Here is a 21,127-nt window from a genome sequence, read left to right as displayed (position 1 = left end):
GCATATCAAAGGGATAGTCAGAGCAGTAAACAGTAAACAGAATGCCTTCTGCCTTTCTAACTCTCTGGTTTGTCCCCTTCTGAAACCTGAGGAAAGGGACAGCGCTGAATCCTCTTCTTCCAACAGTCCACAATTCTGCTTTTCACACAGGTGACAGGCAAGAGTTCATCTTCTACCTTAAGTGCCAATTAAATGCACTTTTTTGCACAGTCTTGGATGTCAAGTACCAAATGCCATCGGGCACCTTGCTGTTTGGGCACAATTTCTGTCCAAGACATCCTCGCGACAGGAGTGGTTCAGTGACGGAACCGGTTCTCTAGCAGGAGGAGGAGGAGGAGGAGGGCTCCCCCCCCCACTTGCAGGCATGAGATTTCTTGCACTTTGCAGAGGGGCATGCTGGATGCCCTCTGCACTCCCCTCAGCTCGAGGGCCTCTTAAGTCCTAACAAACACGGGGGCACCGCCTGCTCCATCAGGTCTTTTCCCTGTGCAAGCCCCACTAACAGGAACTTTGCTCCCACAGTAACTGCTGCAGAATCACAGAATCACAGAGCTGGAAGGGGCCACACAGACCTTCTAGTCCAACCCCCTGCCCAGTGCAGGATGAGCCTAAAGCATCCCTGACAAGTATTCATCCAGCCTCTTCTTGAAAACTGCCAGTGAGGGGGAGCTCACCACCTCCCTAGGCAGCTGATTCCACCTTTGAACTACTCTGACTGTGAAAAAGTTTTTCCTAAGATCAAGCTGGTACCTTTCTGCTTGTAATTTAAGCCCATTGCTTCGGGTCCTATCCTCTGCTGCCAACTGGAACAGCTCCCTGCCCTCCTCCAAACGACAGCCTTTCAAATATTTAAAGAGAGCAATCATGTCCCCCCTCAACCTCCTCTTCTCCAAACTAAACATTCCCAAGGCCCTCAGCCTTTCCTCGTAGGGCTCAGTCTCCAGACCCCTGATCATCCTCGTCGCTCTCCTCTGCACCCTCTCGATTTTGTCCACCTCCTTTTTGAAGTGGGGCCTCCAGAACTGCATGCAGTACTCCAGGTGTGGCCTGACCAAGGCAGTATAGAGAGGGGCTATGACCTCCTGCGATTTCGATGCTATGGCCCCTTTGATACATCCCAAGATTGAATTGGCCTATTTTGCCACCGCATCACACTGACTGCTCATATTCAGTTTACAGTCCACTCTTACCCCAAGATCCCTTTTGCATATACTACTGTCCAGAAGGGTATCCCCCATCCTGTATCTGTGCGTTGCATTTTTGTGGCCCAGATGTAATTGTGTGCACTTATCTATGTTGAATTGCATCCTGTTCACAACTGCCCACTTCTCCAGTGTGTTCAGGGCTTGTTGAATTTTAACTCTATCTTCTTGGGTGTTTGCCACTCCTCCCAATTTGGTATCATCGGCAAATTTAATGAGTCGCTCATTCACCCCTTCCTCCAGATTATTGATAAAAATATTGAAAAGTTTCGGGCCCAAACCCAAGCCCTCTCATGCCATTCCCATTCCATTCAATGGGGTTTGTAAATGGGACTTTTCCAGTGGGTTGCGCCCCATGCGTCAGATTTGTGTGCCTTTCCCACTTGGGCACTTTTGATAGTGCTAAAAATCTACTTCTTCATCAGACAAAGAGAGCTGTGGCTCTCGAAAGCTTATGCTACCATAAAGTTGGTTAGTCTTAAAGGTGCGACTGGACTCTTTACTGGCTACCTAGGAATGTATAGCTGTTTTCAGATTCTGCCATTGTTGATTTACTTTAAGGCACTTTTTGTGGGGCTGGGTACCAGTCTTGTGAATGGGGTTTCTTCATTAGTGGGCATAGATCCAGAGGAGTTAGCCGTGTTAGTCTGCAGTAGCAAAATAGTAAAGAGTCCAGTAGCACCTTTAAGACTAACCAACTGTATTGTCACATAAGCTTTCGAGAGCCACAGCTCTCTTCGTCAGATGCAACTTTATTGTTGCATAAGCTTTTGAGAGCCACAGCTCTCTTCGTCAGATGCAACCATAAAGTTGGTTCGTCTTAAAGGTGCTACTGGATTCTTTACTATTTTGCTTCACCTTCCTTTATGATAAGGCTACCTCTGTGAGCAGGACTCACCTGGGTAAGCTTGTAAGCTGTGCCACCTGCACTGAACTCACAAGTCTCCTGGCCTGCTCTCTGGATTAATGGGAATTTCCCCAGTCGCAGTGCAGCTTGCCAAGACTGGAAATGATGTTCTGGTACCAATAACACCACAATGTTGGCATGCCCTCAGAGAGGCCAGTGCAGGGGCAGGATAACTTTAGCAAGAGCCTGGAAAAACTATTTGGTAAATTAAGTCACTCGTTGCTGGATTTTTCATTTCCCAGCCCCGTCAGCCATTCCAGCCCTGTGAGTGCCAAAAGCTCCCTCCTTAATTGGACCAAGTTTCTAATTTGTTTGGACAAGGGTTCTTACTCCAGGAAACTCCTGAGTTAAATGGGTGCTGCCCCAGGGCTTTTTTTCTGGGGAAAGAGGTGGTGAAACTCAGTGGGTTGCCCTTGGAGAAAATGGTTACATGGCCGGTGGCCCCGCCCCCTGATCTCCAGACAGAGGGGAGTTGAGATTGCCCTCCGAGCAGCTGAGCGGCGCGGAGGGCAATCTCAACTCCCCCCCTGTCTGGAGATCAGGGGGCGGGGCCACCAGCCATGTGACCGTTTTCAAGAGGTGCCGGAACTCCGTTCCCCCGCTTTCCCCCTGAAAAAAAGCCCTGGGGTAAGGCATTACTTCTCTGCAGAAAATCCTGGGGGTGGCAGTTCTGTCAGGGGGATCTCCTGTACAGAGCAAGTACTGAATGTGATCATTTGTCGAGAGACTGGACAGTTGAATAGTATAAAACCAGTATAGGACTGCCGAATATCTAAGACTGTACTCTTTTCAAAGAACAATGTACAATTGTTGCTTATTTGATGTGGGGCCCAGAGACGTAGCATGGGAGGGGCCAGGGGGCGGCCTCCCTTCACGCAAAATTTTGAGGGGGTGTCACGTCCATGCCCCCCCCCAGGAGCGCCCCTTCGCCACTGCCACCCGCCTCGGCGCCCAGCTAGCTGGGTGCTCGGGCAGCGAAACAGGCAGAAAGGCAAGCGGGGAGGCAGGCAGCCCACCTCCCCACTCGCCCACCCCTTACCTCTTGGTTGCAGCTGCCCGTGCCGCTGCTGTCAGCTTGGCCCCCAGAGGTGTTGCGGGCAGCTGCAGCGAAGCGGTAAGGGGTGGGGAGCGTCCCGAACCACAGAGGCACTCCCGGGTGAGGGGGCGCTCTTGCATGATGATGTCATGAAGTGACATCGCGCAGGGCCAGAGAGGATCACCACCACCTGCCCCAGGCATCTGTCTTAACAGATAGGAATTTGATTCAGCATAAGACAGCTCATGTGCTCTAGACTTATCTCATTCGTTCAGTTACGACGAAGAAAGTCCAGATGATGGCTGCCAAAACACAGTACTCCGGTTTTTCCCACGAGATCCTCCCAGGTTTGAGTTATGGTCTATGGCAATTAAAGTGATTTTTTTTAAAAAAAAATCTCAGCTGCATTTTGGAATCTTAGAGATGCTCTTGATGCAACTGGCTGGAAGAGCAATCCAAGAGCCAGTTGATGACACGGGGAGTGATGTGCCACCATTTCTTGGGCACGCTGCCATTTTTATTTGTTCAAAACTCTCAGCAGGAAAAAGAAAGAGTGAGGATTCACTCTCATCTCAGCACAGTCCAGCATGTGCATGTATCCACAGACACGCATGACCCACACACTTCGGACAAATTGATAGGAAGTTGGGACAAGGGAGGAAGAAGAGGGGAGCCTGCTAGCAGGTAATGTCAGGGGAGTTTTAAAAATGTTTACTGCCTGTTGATACCCTATGACACATCTGCACACATTAGTTTCAGCAGCCAACTTTTTGGCATACAGATGCAACACTGAGCAAATACAAAGCTGAAAAGGATAATGCTGGGAACAGTCACCACTCATGGAATCCAGAGGCTGCCTGAGCGAGGCTGGTGGCTGGAAGGGAAAACTGGCTGTGTGCCAGCACAGAAGGCTTTTGCATATGCCCCTGGGTCTCACTGACTCCCAGCCCAAGTCTTTTCTATCATCTCGCCCCCTTTGCACCCCTTGGCCAGAATACTGGGGGAGAAGGTGCAGATTTACTCTTCGGGAAATTACCAGCTAGACTAGAGACTTGTTTTACTAAAATGAGATTGGAAAATTTAGGAAAGATTTTTCGAGAGGAAAGACCACTTTAGAGCTTCTTCTGCCCCATGGCTGTTATCTGAAGAACAGCAGGATTTTTATCCAGTAGCACTTTAGAGACCAACAAGATTTTCAGAGTAGGGGTGTGCACTTCTAGAATCCGATTCAGGTAAAATACCTGAATCGGACCCGATCGGCATGCTGGCCCCAATTTGGAAATCCCGAAGCAAAGCTTCCCAAAGCATTCGTAATGTTTCGGGAAGCTTCGGGTCAATTTAAATGACTGTTTCCCTGCTGCTGTGAGCAGCAGGGAAAGGGGCGTTTAAATGCCTGAATCAGCTGCTTGTCGGGCCTTCCCCAATGAGCAGCTTAGTGCTGGCGCTGCTGTTGGGGCCAGGGAACTCCTCAGCCCTGTCAGTGGCAGGCAAAGGAGGCGGCAGGGATGCAGGCATAAGCCTGCACGTCCCTGCCAGGCGCTCTGTTCCCCCGCCAGTGTTGGGGCCGAGGAAATCCTCGGCCCCGACACCAGCAGGCGAAGGAGGTGGCAGGGATGCAGGCATAAGCCTACATCACCTCAGCAGAGCAAAGGTAAGTGGGGGGGGGCTGGCCCTTTAAACTATCAACTGATAGAGAGGGGGGCTAAGTGGGGGTTTGGGAGTGGGGGTGGGTGGGGTTGCTGGGAGAAAACCCAGCCCCCTGAATCACTTTGGAATGCTCCGAATCTTTACAGAGCATTCTGAAGTGATTAAAATACCCGAATCCGAAGCTGCAAGCTGCTTCAGGTTTTGGATATTTCCGAATGGTTTTCCTGCTGAAGCAGGAAATCCAAATATTTTCAGCATGCACACCCCTATTTCAGAGTGCAAGCTTCAAGAGGCAGAGCTCCCTTCAGACAAGTGGACGAAAATCCTGCTGTTTTACTGCAGACCAGCACAGCTGCCCACCTCACTCTCTGAAGAAGTGAGCTGTGACTCATGAAAGCTCATATGTAAATAAATATTGTTAGGCTTTAAAGGGTTTGTTTTTGCTTTTCTACTACAGCAGCCTGAATAGCCCAGATTAACCTGACCTCATCAGCACTTGGAAATTAAGTGAGGGTGGCCCTAGTTAGTACTTGAATGACGATCACTAAGGATAACTTTCCAGGGAAAGCAGGGGCAGACCACCTCTGTTTGTTTCCTTAAAAACTCCTTGGGGTAACCATAAGTCAGTAGTGAATTGACGGCATTTTATAGCAATAATTGTTATTCTTTACGGACGAATATGGTTATCCCTTTGCAATTATTAGCCCACAGCCCGATTTGCTTGCTTTTTTCCAGGACCTTTCCTGGCTTTTTAAAAAGTGACCACATAATCTCCCCCCATCTTCCGCCCACCCATCGAGGCGGCACTGATGCTTGATCGACTTTCTCTCACACACTCCAAGCCCAGGACAATTATGACAAGATGTGATTGTGGCACGCTGACTAACAGAGAAATCCTAAAAAGACTTGGGTCAAGTAAGAAGTGTCGAATGGCAAGTGGACAGACTCACGTGTATTCCTCCCTGTCCACTTGCGCTCCACGCGATCTTAGATATATTCTAAAAGAATGCTTGGGTATGTACTTAATTATAATGTCTGAAGATGCCTTTGAGTCCTAGATTTTTCATCTGCCCTGAACATTCAGGGCAGTCCGTTCACTTGCCATTCAAGTGTAACTCGTCACTCCTAGCTTGGCCCTTAGGCTTAGACTGGTGTAACTCTTTTTAGGATTTCGCTGTAAATCCTTCATGTCGGCATGCGAGACACACACTGTGGGAGAAGAGACAGATCGCATCTAATGCAGTTAATTCTTTTCATTATAAACAGTTCTGAAGCTGCCTTTGGAGGACGTTGGAAGTATTCTCTGGATGGGCTGCAGCGAGCAGCTCAAGGAATTTAACACTTTTTCCTGGCAGTGGAGTGATGATGCCTGATGGAAGAGAGAGGCAGGGATGAAGGTCTAGAGAGAGAGAGAGTTTGGGAGCCCGGACTTTGGGTCTGTCTTTCTCCCTAGCTCTGGGAAGGAAGCAGGTTCAAGTGGGTTGACTGGAGGAAGGGACGAGGCAATCTCTGGACCAACTGGAGTCCATCCACAGGTAAGGCTGGAGAGACATTTGACTGGACTGCAGGGGAAAAGAAACTCCCAAGTAACACAGAAGCCTTCGGGAAACTTGCCAGTTCTTTTCTATATATAGAACAAATGCAGTTATTAAGGCAGCTATTTTTATTCCCTTTTCCTTCTGTTCAGTTGTGTGTAAAACAGAGGAAGAAAAAGTAAGTTTGCATGTGTCACTGTATCTTAGGACCCTTGGCATCGGTTCGCAACTCTGGATTGTGAAGAAAGGGAGGACAGTGGAGGCAGAGGTGCTCAGACTCACAAAAGACTTCCTTCCCAGCTGTGTTTCACCCCTCACAACAATCCTAAGAGGGAAGTTCACCGAAAGAGGAGGGATTCGGTTAGTCTCCTTCGTAGCTGAGTAGGGAACCAATCTCGATTTTTCATATCCAAACCTATACAAACAGCTAAAATAACCGTGGTTTGACTTTTTCTTTGTTTCCAGGATATATTCTGTAAGGAAAGTGGAATCTGATTATTTTAGAGTAGAGAGTTTATAGGTGTGTGTGTTTTGCTGACTCTTCGTTGTTTTAACTTCCTATATTTATCTGAGGGGAAAACATCCCTGGATGTGGGATTATCCCTGTGAGAGAAGGATTTATTAGTACGCATAACTGTCATTTGTAAGCAAATTGGCTCCCTGTTTTTCTTGAAAGCACATGTTGGGGGGGGGGAGACTTCCTATTGGTGTGTGGCGAACCCCCTGGGAGTTCCAGTTTGCTGGGAGAAATGTGAGCTTATAAATATTTTAATTTAAAGAAACATTTAAATATGTTGTTTTGCTTGGGAGGTGAGGGGACTGATACGGAAGTATGATTACAGCCATGGAAGATTTCCTCTCCTTCCTTGATCAGGTTGGCTGAATCTAGAAGAAGAAATAGTTCCCTTAAAAGAAACGGATTCCTGCTTTGGGGATTTCACCCTTACCTCCCCCACTTCTGTCCCTCCTTCAGCGAGCCAGCGTGGGAATGTTGTAAGGACTTCACAGAAGCAATGATAGATAATTCCCATATGGCCCTGCCCAGGGGGCCTGGGAATGGATTATGTTTATAGAAGAACCAGGAGCCCTCCATCCGAGGGCACATCCCTTGTTCTTCTCAAAACACACACGCCCCGGGAGACATTGCTCTGTGTCTGGCCAAGTCTGGAGACGGCAAAACAAGCATCTCTCGCTTTTCAATGTGTTTGCTTCTCATAGAGCTCCTTTCAGTGCCTGCTTGCAGTGACCGATAGTCAGGAAATTTTCTCATGTAACACTTTGCTTACTGTGGTCTTCTAAGGAAAATGTGTGGCCTGTATTGGTTGCTGTGTATTTTGATTTGGATCTGCACAGGGGTGATTGTAATTCACGTGAATAGTGTGTGCTGCTAACATACCGGTGCATTTCCTGGGTTGTGCACACATGCTTTGCTGTGGAGAGTCACATTCTATGACTCAAAGTTGACAGAAAGTAGGAGAAAATCCTCACCAGAGGGAATTTGAGAGAACTAATGCAGAAGAGTGTTATGTTCAAGCTAACAGTACAACTTCCACGTTACATGGATTTCTGAACAGCGCAAAGCTTCTTTTGGAACGGCACATTTTCCCCCCTGGAACTGCATATTTTGTGTCTGGTTGCACATTTACAAAAAAAAGAATCCTGACATATTCTCTCGTTAGATGATACAAAAGCACAAGGGAAGCTGGAAAACACTTCAGTGTCCGTGACAGCGAGACCAGTTTGTCACCCAAGTGACCCAATTGGTTGCTTAGGGGCATCAAATTAGTGGGAGGCATATGGGAGGAGACAAGGGTGTGGCTTCCACCTCTTGACACCTCCCTGACTAGGTCCAAAGTGGGCTGCAGTGTCCATCTGCGATCCTACCTGGAGCATCCTGGGAAGAGATGTGCACTCCCTCCAATAGGCAGAAGCAGGGCTTTTTTTCAGCAGGAATGCGGGGGAATGGAGTTCCGGCACTTCTTGAAAATGGTCACATGGCTGGTGGCCCCGCCCCCTGATCTCCAGACAGAGGGGAGTTGAGGAGGGCAATCTCAACTACCCTGTCTGGAGATCAGGGGGCGGGGCCACCAGCCATGTGACCATTTTCTCGGAGAGCAACCCACTGAGTTCCACCACCTCTTTTCCCAGAAAAAAAGCCCTGGACAGAAGGGAAGCTCCAACACCTGGGAGCTGGGCGACAGAAATGTGGATGGACCATGCGGGCCATCTTGGAGCTGAGCAGCGGCACCGGGGGCTGGGGTTTACAGCTTTTCCCATGCCATGTGCCCAATGTTTGGAGAGCATGTGGAGCATTCTCAGGCAAGAAGTTGAGAAAACAGAGAGCTTTATGGTGGTCGAGAGTGCCCTCAAGTCAGTTGACTTATAGCGACCCCTGATGGGGTTTCATGGCAGGAGAATAACAGAGGTGTTTTGCCATTGCCTGCCTCTGCAACCCTGGTCTTCATTGGAGGTCTCCCATCCAGTTACTAACCAGGGCCGACCCTGCTCAGCTCCTGAGATCTGGTGAGATCAGGCTCACCTGGGCTATCTAGGTCAAGGCAGACCTTTATAGGCAGTTGCATTAAGAATACGCAGCCATGACGAATTCAGTACCAAAGTTCCTTTTTGTGTGTGCCTGAAGGCTAAGTCAGAAATGTTGGTTCAGCATTCTTCAGTCTGAACCAACTAAAGCTGTCGAAGGTGCCCACTGGCTTGACCCTGGACCAAACACGCCTTCTCCCATCCCCAGCCCCTTATGACAATGTTGTGACCATTTTTGCATTTTGTTTAATAGCTTGATGAATATATAACTTTGTAAAAGTATTGTTAAACACGCTAATAGGCCAGGTGAAGAATGGGGACAAAGGCAAGGGAAACGGCTTAGCCAGTGCTCAGATTTTTCGGTGTGGATGTGTTTAAAGCATGCTTGGGAAATGGAATCACACCGCAGGGGAGAGAGTCGGCTAAAATGTTACATCTGTCTTCCCTCTCGTTTGATGTTACATCTGTCTTCCCTCTCGTTTGATGTTACATCTGTCTTCCCTCTCGTTTGATGTTACATCTGTCTTCCCTCTCGTTTGACGTGTGGGATCAAAACTTCCTCCCCCCCCCCTTCTTTACATGCAGCTACTACATCTTTGGAGCAATCTCCATAGAGTAGTGTGGGACAACTGGCGGGGGGGGAGCTTTGGGCACCCCCAGATTCCACCCCGCCCCCCCGCCCCCACACCAACTGTGCCCGAGTTGAGCAAATACCGATAATGAGCAGTCGGGGGGTGGGGGGTGGAATACATCTCTGTGCCATTCCAGTGGACTGAAGTCTTGTACATCACCTGGTTGTAGCACTCTGACACTTGGGAGGCTTGGTTTGATCACAGAGTGACACCCAGCTGAGTGGGGACGAGGCTGTGGGGTAAGGAAGAGGATCCCCAGTGGGCAGGGTTGTGAGGTGTCCAGTTGTCACCCGGACAGTGCGGTGTTTTCTTGGACTGTCTGAAGGAAATGGAGTGAAAGTACTCAACACCTTGGAACCCAACTGACGAGGCGTGTGCCGAGGATGAAGCACAAGCAGTATGAGGAGGAGGAAGGTGGGACACAAGACCGCTCAGGCTTGTGAAGAATAAAGAACTAGGGGCCTGAGGCAGGTCTGCTTGGCCCTGGTGCAAGACCGGGTCAGGCTGCTGGTTCAACAGATAGGACTCTTCATCTCTGCCACTGCTGGGGAGGCTAGAGGCAGATGACCATTTTTGGTTTCCAGCGAGAGTCTCTCTCCACACAAGAAGCCTCGGCGCATGTTGGTCAAGTGTAGGGAGATGCCATGTTACCCGGGAAGTGTGATTTTAAAAGACCAGAGGGGGGCAGAGGGCAAGGAGGAATGGAAATGGGCTGGAGCTGCCTTCTGGAGCTGGGCTTGGACCGGGAGAGGTTCTTATGGGCTGAAGTTTCCCTTCTGGCATTTCACAGCTCCAGAGTATAGCGAAGCCTTTGCCCTGCTGCCGGCTCTGTCTTTTTAAACTACCCTTCCTGGCTACCATTGCATCTCCCGCCACGCGTTCTTCATGTGTCAGATGTCTCGTGTAAAGAGACTCTGAATTGCACGCTCGCTTGTCTGTACTTCTCCCACTTTCATCCAAGGGCCAAATTACCAGTCAGGTTTTTAAAGGCTTGGGTCTGGCCACCCAGGCCCAGCTCAGTTCCCTGCAGCCGCACAATAGCTGTGGGGAGTGGCTTCTAAAGCAAAAAACAAAAACAAAACAGGAGAGCCCAAGGAGGCTCAGAGGGAGAAAGGGCTCCTGGCTGCCTTCTCTCCAAGTCATCTTCCCTGCGCAAAATCAGTGCCAGGGAGGGGGAGTTCCCCCCCCCCATTTTTGCCACTCCATATTGACTATTTGGTGCATGTAGAGCAGAAAAAAATAAGGAAATAATTCTCTGTCTTATTTTGGTGCCAGAAAATGGCTTGGAGGGGAGGCCTTCCGCCCCCATGATGGCATCCTGATTCAATTTGGGCTCTCTTTCGTTTTTTAAAAGCCATTCCTTGCAGCTGGTCCATGGCTGCAGGAAACCCAAATTGGCTCCAGGGAACCCAGACCCAGCTCTTTAAAAACTCAAACGTGTAGTCTGGCCATAAGGTAAACACGGTTTTGCAGGTTTTGAAAACCTGTCAAACCTGTTTGACTGGAAGTGACAGTGAAGCAAAAGAACTGTATCTGAGTCCCTCACAAATGCTTTAAAGAACAACAACAACAACAACTGTCAGCTATTTCCAGCCGAAGTGTCTGCACATCCCATACGAGTTGTAGAATTCTAGTTTTGTTAACTGGAACCATTTCCCAGTGCATATTATTAAGGGCCTCTGGCAGCCACAAAGCTGGAGCTGGTATTTGGGTAAGAGGCCTTCAGTCTGGTGAATTGTGAGAATCTCTTTAACATTCAAACCATAAAGACTCTGGATCTATTTTCTGGCTTGCAATTGGTGGGGGGGGGGCACAGCTGGGTAAAGCGGAAAGAGGGGATTGGGAGGAGATCTGGGTTTCACCTCCTCATCACAACTGGAGCTTTGACTGAGATCCAAAAGCCAACCTCCTTGCGGCAAATTAGAAAGAGAGGGAGGGAGAGAGAAATAAAATGTTCTCTAGCTTCCATTTTGCTCTTTGGCTTGCCCAGAGCAGAGAGGGAAGAAGACAGCAAGCCAAGCATTATCCTAGAGAAGAACAGTTTGGGGGAAAGAATTTGGGGGCCCTCCTCACATTGTTCCCCCTCCTTGGGTTTTTAGTACAGAAAAGTGAAACAGCCAGGCGATCCTACCAAGAATCTTGCATAGGAGAACTAAAAGCTAAACGCTTTCCCCTCTCCTGGCTTGGCAGGTAGATACTGAGGACTGCCCTATTCAGACAGATTATGTGCATCTGAGTGATGGAAGCTTTATCTCATATTTTTTTTGACTCGGTGCTGGCCACCCCTTTGAGAGATCCATGGAGACAGCTGGCAAGAGCTTCTAAGGTTCCCCTTGTTTCTCGGAGTTGCTCTACACAAGACATCTTCCACAGGGACGCTCAAGTGACTCACTTTCTGTGTGGTCTTATATTCAAGTGTACTCTGTCTCCCTAGCAGTGCACGTTTATCCACAATGGGAAGAACAAGTATATGATTTTTCACTTGATCTTACTTGTGTAAGAGTCTCTCTATATGAGACGCCTGGGCGCGTGCCCATCAAGTGTCGGGAGATGTAATGTTAGCTGTGAAGTGTAATTTTGAAAGACAGAGCTGGCAGAAATCGCTCTGGAGGGGATGGATTCTCTCACAGCTCTCTGCCACCTCTGGCATGCTGGACTGCCTCCCCTTCTAGAGCTTTTATCCTGCCGCCCTCACTGCTTAAAACTTTGAATTAACTGAGCCTTGGAAGAGCCAAGGCTCTGGAAGGGGAAACACCAGAGGTAGTGGAGGGCTATGAGGGAATCCGTCCCCTCCGGAGTGATCTCCGCCAGCTCTGTCCTTTAAAACTATGCTTCCCAGCTAACCTTGTGTCTACCAACTCATGAAGAACACGTGTCAAAAGTATTGTATAGAGAGGTTCTTAGATGTCTTGCATAGAGAGACTCTATGACTTTGCAGCTAGCTGATACTGATTCTGGCATTACTTTGGCTGTGGCTAAATTTCTTGCAGCAGTGGCTTCTAAGCGAGGCAGGAAATAGAGGGGGGGTCTTTGTAAAATTCGTCCTAGATTATGTCTACATGTGCAACGGTATGATCAGGGAAGGGGAACTTCCCATTTCTGTTTGCATGTGATGGGAATGGCATCTTTGGATGCTCCTCCTATTGAAAAACACTGACCTGGAAGTTAAGATCAAGGGGGGGGGAAGGTTCTCGCCACCACCCTCCATCCATCCCCCCCCCAGCATAAAATGCAGGAATGCCTCATCAGTTATCAGAGAATGTGCTCATATTTTAGTTTCCATGCTTAGCATTTATAAATATGTAGCCATTACTTGGCAACAAGGCCATTTGGCACATTTTGCACAGGCAAACCCAAATTTGCGTCAAGCCCCCCAGAGCCCCCTCTTCCCAGTTCTCCCTGTCCCCCCTTCTCTCTCCTGGCCTCATGATGACCCATTTGTGAGAAAGTCACAACCACTTTTGGATCACAGCCCACAAACTGAGACCCACTGATTTGGCGTCTTGACCATAAGACGTGTTCCTTCCATTCCTTGCTGCTATGTAGCCACTGAGGCTGTTGCTTCTCTACTTTGTAGGTCCTCTGGGGAGTCCCTCTTGCTGTCTTTCCTCCCGAGATCATGGCATTTCTGCCCCTGATGCTGCTGCTAATCCTGGCCAGACCAGTTTTGCCCGGGCCTGAACCTCTGACTGGCCCTCGGTGCACGTATACCTTCGTCTTGCCACAGCAGAAGTTCACGGGGGCCGTGTGCTGGAGCAGCGTGCGCCCTCCCCCCGAACCTCCAGGCCCCAACCGCAGTGAGGTGGAAGAACTCCGCTATCAGCTGAATCGGCAGCAGGCCCAGATGGATGAACTGCGTCGGCTGGTGGAGGTGGACGGAGCGGTGGTGAGCGAGGTCAAGGCGCTGCGCAAGGAGAGCCGCAGCGTCAATGCCCGTGTCACCCAGCTGTACACGCAGCTGCTCCACGAGATCCTCCAGCGCCGAGAGCGGCCGGTGCCGACCTCCCAGCTCGAAGGGCAGGTGGCCAACGCTTCTGCCGAGGCCTTGCGAGTCGCAACCAGCTACCGCCAACTGGAGGGCAAATACCAGGCCCTGGCCGCCCTGGTCAACAATCAGAGCGCCCTCATCAGCCGGCTGGAAAGGGACTGCCAGCAAGGAGCCGGTGGCAGGATGCGACCACCACAGGTACTGTCGGAGGGGATTGGGAGGGACAGCAATTGGGTGTAAAGGGAAGGGTCTGGGAAACTTGCACCAGTCCTCGGCCTTCAGGTATTTTGGGCCCCCTCCGGCACTTCATTCTTTCACCGCACTACAGCTGACAGCCTGACCTCGGTACGATAGGTACTAGACTGCCGTACATAGCCCCATATCCATTTTGAGGGTCTCCTGAAGAATTCTATTCACAATTTAAAAAATATTTTTCTTGCACAAGTAGAAATCTTCAGGAAAACACATTTTGCGGGTATACTTGTTTAATGCGGTAATATTTTGAAGTGAATCGATGTTTATTATTTATTAAAAATATATAATTGTTTTAATATGAGACATTTGTTTCACTTCACTAAGGAAGCAGTTAATTATCTTATTAATAGAGGTTATATAAGAGAATCAATTAATTGTAATTATGTGGTGGTGTGCCTCAGCAAAAAAAATTGATAGCCCCCTAGTCCCTGCAGGGCCCCCAGGCTTCGGCCTGGTCAGCCTTACGAATAATACGGCCCTGAGAACATCTTGTGTACAAAGGAGAAGAGAAGCAGATCCTACAGGCAGCCGCAAGCTCTAGTTAGACAGGACTGTAAGGGGAGTACTTTCTTTCTAATATGGCGTTTCCTCCTTGACTGTCTGCAGAATGCTCTCTTAGAGCTCTTCTAGAGCTCGCTTCTTTTTCCTATCCAGTTTGTTAATTCTATTAATACAGCTTTTGTTACTTCTAATGAGTTTTGTTACTTCTAACGAGGATCCTGTCCTTCACAGCAGCTGGGTCAAAATGGTCCATAAGCGGACCAGATGATGTATTAAGCACTGCTTCTGCCTGGCCTGTATTACAGCCTGCATCCAGGTCACAGCGTCTTTGTGTTATTACATCAGCAAAAAACTTTGCATAGGTGTCACAGCGAATTGTCTCTTTCTGAGACAGTAAAGGTTCAGATTTAGGAGTCAGCAGATGTTGAGATACCTTAAATAACTAGCAGGGTCATGAAGTGGCTGATGAAATGGCAGCAGAAGAAATAAGGCTTTGCAGGGCTATCACCACCACACGGTAAGTTTTCCAGTGGAAAATGCTCTGTTGGCTTCAGTGTAATTTTTCTGCCAGCATCCAACCCCGTTTAGGTCATCTTGGTTCATGGCAAAACACAGGACTGGCTTCCTACCCAAGGGCAATTTTGTCAATAGCTTTGAAGAGCTTCTCACTGCACCTCAACAGAGCTTTTGTTTGGAATCCTAAAATCTCCCAGAGCATTTTGGAATCCAGGAAGACCCATGAGCCTCTGCGGGCTGGATGTTTTTACTGGGCTTCCCTTTTTGCAAACTGTCAGCTCCATATTCACTCGGTTGGTAGCAGTTCAGGCTGAGAGCCAAGCCACAAGTGACGAAGGACACTTGCCTGGCAAGTGAACAGACTCACGTGTATTCCTCCCTGTTCACTTGCCATTCACTTGCTCTCCACTCAATCAAGTGGAGCACAAGTGGAGGGCAAGTGAACAGGGAGGAATACACATGGAGTCTGTTTGCTTGCCAGGCAAGTGTCCTTCGTCACTTGTAGCTTGGCCCTGAATCTCCAACCAGAAACAAGACCTCCCCTTAAAAGCTTGGAACCTCTGCAGCCCCTGAAGATTCTGCTTGGCCACACACTGTAGGCGTGCCTTTTCCTCCATTTTCTTGGAATAGTCACTTTTTCCAGGGAATGAGAAAAATAGATGAGATCAAAATGTCCTGACATGTCCAGATCTGGTGCCTGCTCTCCATCTTGGCTTCTGGGGGCAGAAATATGAATTCCATGCCTCCTGTGATAAGTTACCAGCTCCAGGTTGTGAAATTCCTGGAGATTTGGGGAGAGGGACCTGGGGAGGATGGAGTTTGGGGAGGGAAGGTTGCCCAGCAGGGTTGTAATGGCACAGCGTCTGCCTCCTGAAACTGCCCTTTCCTCCAGGGAGAACTGACGTCCGTAGTCTGGAGATCAGCTGTGACTGAGACCTCCAGGCCCCTTTTGAAGGCTGCTAAGCCTGCCCTGCGATGGTAGCGGGATGCTGTCTCTTCTCTCTCCACAGCCTCCGCTAGTGCCAGTGGTACCCTACAATCCTGCAAGTGTCACCAATGAAAGCCGATTTCATTTTGACGCCATCAATGACATCCAGCGAGACCAGAGTCCTCAGTCACCTCAAGTCCAACATTGGCCACATGAGGCTTCAGTTCCACCCTCTGGGACTCTCCCACCTGCTGCCGTTGTGCCCACCAGACCCACAGGTGAGAGAAGGCACAGCTGCCAAAAAGCAAACCTGGCAACAGGTGGAGGCAGAGCAGGGTTTGGCAAGTGCCACCAGTGGCGGGCAAACTCCTGGGCATTCGCCACCTTGCCTGCCAGTGGTCGGTGGCAAGCTCCCAGAGGTTGCCCACCCCCAGCAGGCACCTCTGGAACACGTGCTGCACGCACGCTCCCAACAGGCATGGCAACATCGCTTCTGGAAGTGATGTCATCACGCCGGCCACAAAAGCATTCCTGTGCTTCGTTTGGGGCCAATTTGGGCCCCAAACAGGCCAAATCAGCTCCGCACGGAGTGTGGGAATGCTCCCACGGCCAGCATGATGATGTCACTTCCAGAAGCAACACCATCACGCTGGCCACGGGAGTGTTCCTGCACTTCGCTTGGGGCTGATTTTGCCCCGCAAGGAGTGTAGGAGCGTTCCTGTGGCCCCGCATGGAGCGTGGGAGCGCTCCCATGGCCAGCATGATGACATCCCTTCAGGGGTATGGAATGGTATGGTACAGCCCGATCTCGTCAGATCTCAGAATCTAAGCAGGATTGGTACTTGAAAGGGGGACGACCCAGGAAGACTCTGCAGAGGAAGGCATGGGCAACCACGTCTGCTTCTCACTTACCTTGAAAGTCCCCTGCTGGGGTTGCTGTAAGTCAGTTGTGACTTGGCAGCACAAACATCCATAGGAACAGGGCTTTTTTTCAGCTGGAACACAGTGGAATGGAGTTCCGGCACCTCTTGAAAATGGTCACATGGCCGGTGGCCCCACCCCCTGATCTCCAGACAGAGGGGAGTTGAGATTGCCACGGAGGGCGATCTCAACCATTTTCAAGAGGTGCCGGAACTCTGTTCCACCGCGTTCCTGCTGAAAAAAGCCCTGAATTTCCCAGTTGGATTCTTTTCTAAGTTGGCTTTAGCTTTGTGGTGAACTTTGAAATACATAAACAAACCCAAGGCTGAAGTAAGTTCAACCAGCTCAATTATCTCATCCTATAAACAAAATTTACGAACTGAGTCTCTCCCCTCCCCCTCCCCCTCCTTTTAAGCACATATGAGATTTTGTGAATTTTGAAAATGTTCACTGTTGGAGGAAGGGTCTGTGAGATTTTGCTTACTAGCACAACATTATGACATCTGTACTTATATGCTTTCTTAGTTGTACAGAAATACATATTTTGAAGTGAATTCAAAACTTCTTTGGTAGGGCAATGTATAAGAACATGAGAAAATGACACACCCAACTGCCTTGTGAAGTGCTCAGTTTATATAAAACCACAACATGCTACACACGTCCCTGAGTGCTGAGAAGGCTAGCAGTGATGCTATCAGAGTTACAGCACAAACTTATGCTCTGCTTAGACCTCTCCTCTGGTTACACCTCACCAAGGTCGAATCCACATTCACCCATTACCCGCATGTTTATCGGATATCTTCCGTTTGCCTCCAATCCGCGATTTTTTCCTCTTCGTTCACATTCCTGCTTCCAATCTGTCTTTCTCGCGCGTCCCTCCGGTCACACAGCCGCTCGAAAACCGCTTTTTTGGGCGGGACCTTTTTTCCCGGCCCATTTTTTTTTTTTTTGAGCGCACTTTTCCGTTATTTCGATCTTGCCTTATAAAGAAACATCATTGAAGATAATGATGCCTCTCTTTCCCCCACTGACAGCACTGATGGCTCTCTCCCGTTTTTTTTTTGGAAATTTGGAAGCATGTGGGAAGCTTTCGTGGGCATTTCCTATGCAGGACAGTTCAGTGCCTGAATTTTACTGAAGTTTCACTTCCTTGGAGTGTCATTATTTCGATATTTCGTAATTTCGATATAACAGTAATATAAAATTAAAAAAATAAAAAACAGTTAAAAAGGAAGTTTCGCGAGTCTGTTCTGAGGGTGGATTCACCCCAAAATGATTTTTCAAATTACCAGATTTGATTCAGAAACAGCATAATCAATAAATCCAATGCTATGAAGTAAAAAACAGTCTTTTGCAGACTACGGAGCACTTGCAAGTTGAATCAGCCAATAGGAACTCTCGGAACGGCCGGAGAGACAGGAAGGGGGGTGGTTTTTTAAAAAACCACGTAAATTGCGCATTGGCCCGTTCACGGCCACCGTGAAACTCCCGTTGAAAACCTGTGACCACATGTTCGGGAGAAATGCGAATGAAATGCGTCTGTTTAATGAGGTAATGTGACCGGCACTCGGGATTGCGTGGGGAATGCGGGGAACATGCGACTTAGAATGAGTAATGTGGATTTGACCCAAGAGTATTGTGTTCAGTTTGGGGCTCTGCAACTTAAGAAGGATATAGACAAGCTAGAACATATCCAGAGGAAGGCAACAAAGATGGTGAGGGGACTGGAGACCAAGTCCTATGAGGAGAGGTTGAAGGAGCGCGGTATGTCTAGCCTGGAGAGGAGACGACTGAGAGCCAAAACAGACAAGATGCCTGATGCGTGGAGGACACTCGTCAGTTTCCTGCAAAGTTCCATGGGAAGTGTAGTGAGAACCTCTGCCAGCGAGAAGAGGGATTCTCTCCCTCTTCTTCCTGGCAGAGGTTCTTTCGCACTACACTTCCCGTGGAACCTTGTGGGAAACTAATGAGTGTCCGCCACGCATCAGGTGTCTCGTTTGTTTTGGCTCTGAGAGGTAACATGATAACCATCTTCAAGTACTTGACGGGCTGTCATATAGAGGATGGTGCGGAGTTGTTTTTCACTGCCCCAGAAGGTCAGACCAAAACCTATGGGTTGTAATTAAATCAAAAGAGTTTTCCGCTAAACATTAGGAAGAACTTCCTGACAGTGAGAGCGGTCCCTCAGTGGAACAGGCTTCCTCGGGAGGTGGTGGGCTCTCCTTCTTTGGAGGTTTTTAAGCAGAGGCTAGATGGCCATCTGACAGCAACGCTGATTCTGTGAACTGGGCAGAGCATGAGAAGGAAGGGTTACATCAGTGCTTAGTTTTCATGGCCCCTTCTTACATGCCCAGGGTAAGGCCGATCACCACCTTGGGGTCAGGTAGCAATTTTTCCCAGGCCGGTTTGGCGAGGGATCCTGATGGTGCTTTACCATCTTCGGGTCACTGGGGGTGTGGGGGGGGGGAGGTATTTGTGAATTTCCTGCATTGTTGGACTAGATAACCCTAGAGGTCCCTTCCAACTCTATGATTCTAAGAATACTCAAAAATACATTCCAGTATAGGCAGCGGGGTTTACTCTTACACAAGTGTGCATAGGACTACCTTTCTTGGAGGGTTTTTTCACGCGAGTTATGCTGTCTAATATCTGTTTTGTGTACAAATCTAGAAGCAGATATATTGGAAGCAAATATTCACTCCTACAGCAGACAACACCGCCATTAGTGCTCCGTCTGCTCTTGAAAGGGAGCCGCTACACCCCTGAGATGCTTCTGCTTCAGCCGGTTTCCAGCTCTCTCAGCCTCTGTCTGCTTTTCCCAAAACACAAATTTGAAACTCCTTCAGACTTCTTCCCTGCCCTCTCCCGCTAGCTTGAATGTCACTTTCCCAAGCTCTGGTGGAAAATAAATAAATCATTATTTATTTATTTATTTATTTATTCAATTTATATACCGCCCATCCCAGGGGCTCTGGGCGGTGAACAGTTAAAATTGATAAAAACAAAAACTAAAATCAATATACAAATAATAAAACAAATTAACAAATTATGTAGGCCCCAGAAACCTAATTAAAGGATTCCATGTTTGGGCCGTTAGCAGAGTCTATCGTTTGGCATAGGAAGCGTGATTATAGGTGGTTGTGAGCTGGTTCTGCTGGCTGGTGTGTGTGCAGGAATGAAAATAATAAAAGCATACACTTGGCTTATATGTAGAAAAGAAGTAAGAGTTCTTTATTGCAGGAACTCCATACTCTGATAGGAAAGGAGGAGAGAGAGATCCTAACTACCTATCTAGTCTAAGGATGGGCACGGATGGCAGGACAAAGCCTGCATCCATGCTGCCAAGATGGGGGGAGGAGAAGGAGAGAGGTGTTGCCTGGAACAAAGCCAGAAGAGAAGAAGTGAGAGAGAGGAAGTTAGGAGAAGGAAATCCTGAGAATATCAAAGGACAATCAGAGCAGTAAACAGAGTGCCCTGACCTCCCTGTCTTTCTGACTCTTTGGTTTGTACCCCTCTGAAACCTGAGGAAAGGGACAGCGCTGAATCCTCCTCTTCCAACAGGTATTACATTCCAAAAGCTAGAGACCTCTAGGAATCAGTGACTGTCTTCTGTCATTAGCTCCCATTGATACATTAGGATTAGACAGGCATCCTTGACCATTACAAGGATCATGGAATCATGGAGTTGAAAAGGGCCATACAGACCAAACCCCCGCTTAATGCAGGAGCAGCCTAAAGAATCCCTGACAAGTATTCATCCAGCTGCTCCTTGAAGACTGCCTAGAGAGGAACCCACCACATCCCTAGGCAGCTGATTCCCCTGCTGAATTCCTGTTAACATGAAAAAGTTTTTCCTAATGTCCAGCCGGTACCTTCCCCCCTGTAGTTTAAACCCATTGTTTTGGGTCCTATCCTCTGTTGCCAAGAGGAACAGCTCCCTCCCCTCCCCTAAATGATAACCTTTTAAATGCTTAAAGAGAGCAATCATGTCTCCCCTCTACCTCCCCTTCTCCAAACTGAATATTCCCTCAAGTCTTTCTTCGTAGTGCTTGGTCTCCAGGCCCCCAGTCATCCTGGTTGCTCTCCTCTGCACCCGTTCCAATTTGTTCAGATTCTTTTTGAAATGAGGCTTCTAGAGCTGCACACAGTACTCCAGGTAGGTCCTGACCAACGAGGTCTTTAGTGGGACAATGGCATCCTGTGAATTGGATGTTTTGTATTTGTTGATACACTCCAAGATTGCATTTGCCTTTTTTGCTGCTGCATCACACTGGCTACTCATATTTAGCTTCCCATCCACCCGTATCCCAAGATCTTGTTCACGCACACACGGCTACCCAGAAGTGTATCCCTCATTCAGGATGCATGCTTTGCATTTTTGTTACTCAGGTGGAGAAGTCGGCACTTAGCCATGTTAAATTGCAACTTATTTTAATATGCCCACTTTTCCAGTGTGTTCAGATCTTGTTGAATTCTATCCCCCGTCTCCAAGGTTGTTTTCTGCTCCTCTCAGCTTGG

General features: G+C 48.6%; 1 protein-coding gene across 1 annotated transcript in view; it reads left to right on the top strand.

The window, feature by feature from the left end:
* Positions 1-21,127, top strand: part of ANGPTL6 (angiopoietin like 6) — a 34,979-nt gene that overhangs the window by 5,473 nt on the left and 8,379 nt on the right. The window contains exons 2-3 of the mRNA XM_055003132.1: positions 13,078-13,686; positions 15,771-15,966. Of these exons, the coding sequence (XP_054859107.1) occupies positions 13,120-13,686; positions 15,771-15,966 (763 nt within the window). The 5' untranslated portion in view covers positions 13,078-13,119. The remainder of the gene's footprint in view (positions 1-13,077; positions 13,687-15,770; positions 15,967-21,127) is intronic.

This window comes from Eublepharis macularius, chromosome 19 (assembly GCF_028583425.1).
Source record: "Eublepharis macularius isolate TG4126 chromosome 19, MPM_Emac_v1.0, whole genome shotgun sequence".
Taxonomy (NCBI): Eukaryota; Metazoa; Chordata; class Lepidosauria; order Squamata; family Eublepharidae; genus Eublepharis; species Eublepharis macularius.
This window is presented reverse-complemented; position numbering and strand designations above follow the sequence as displayed.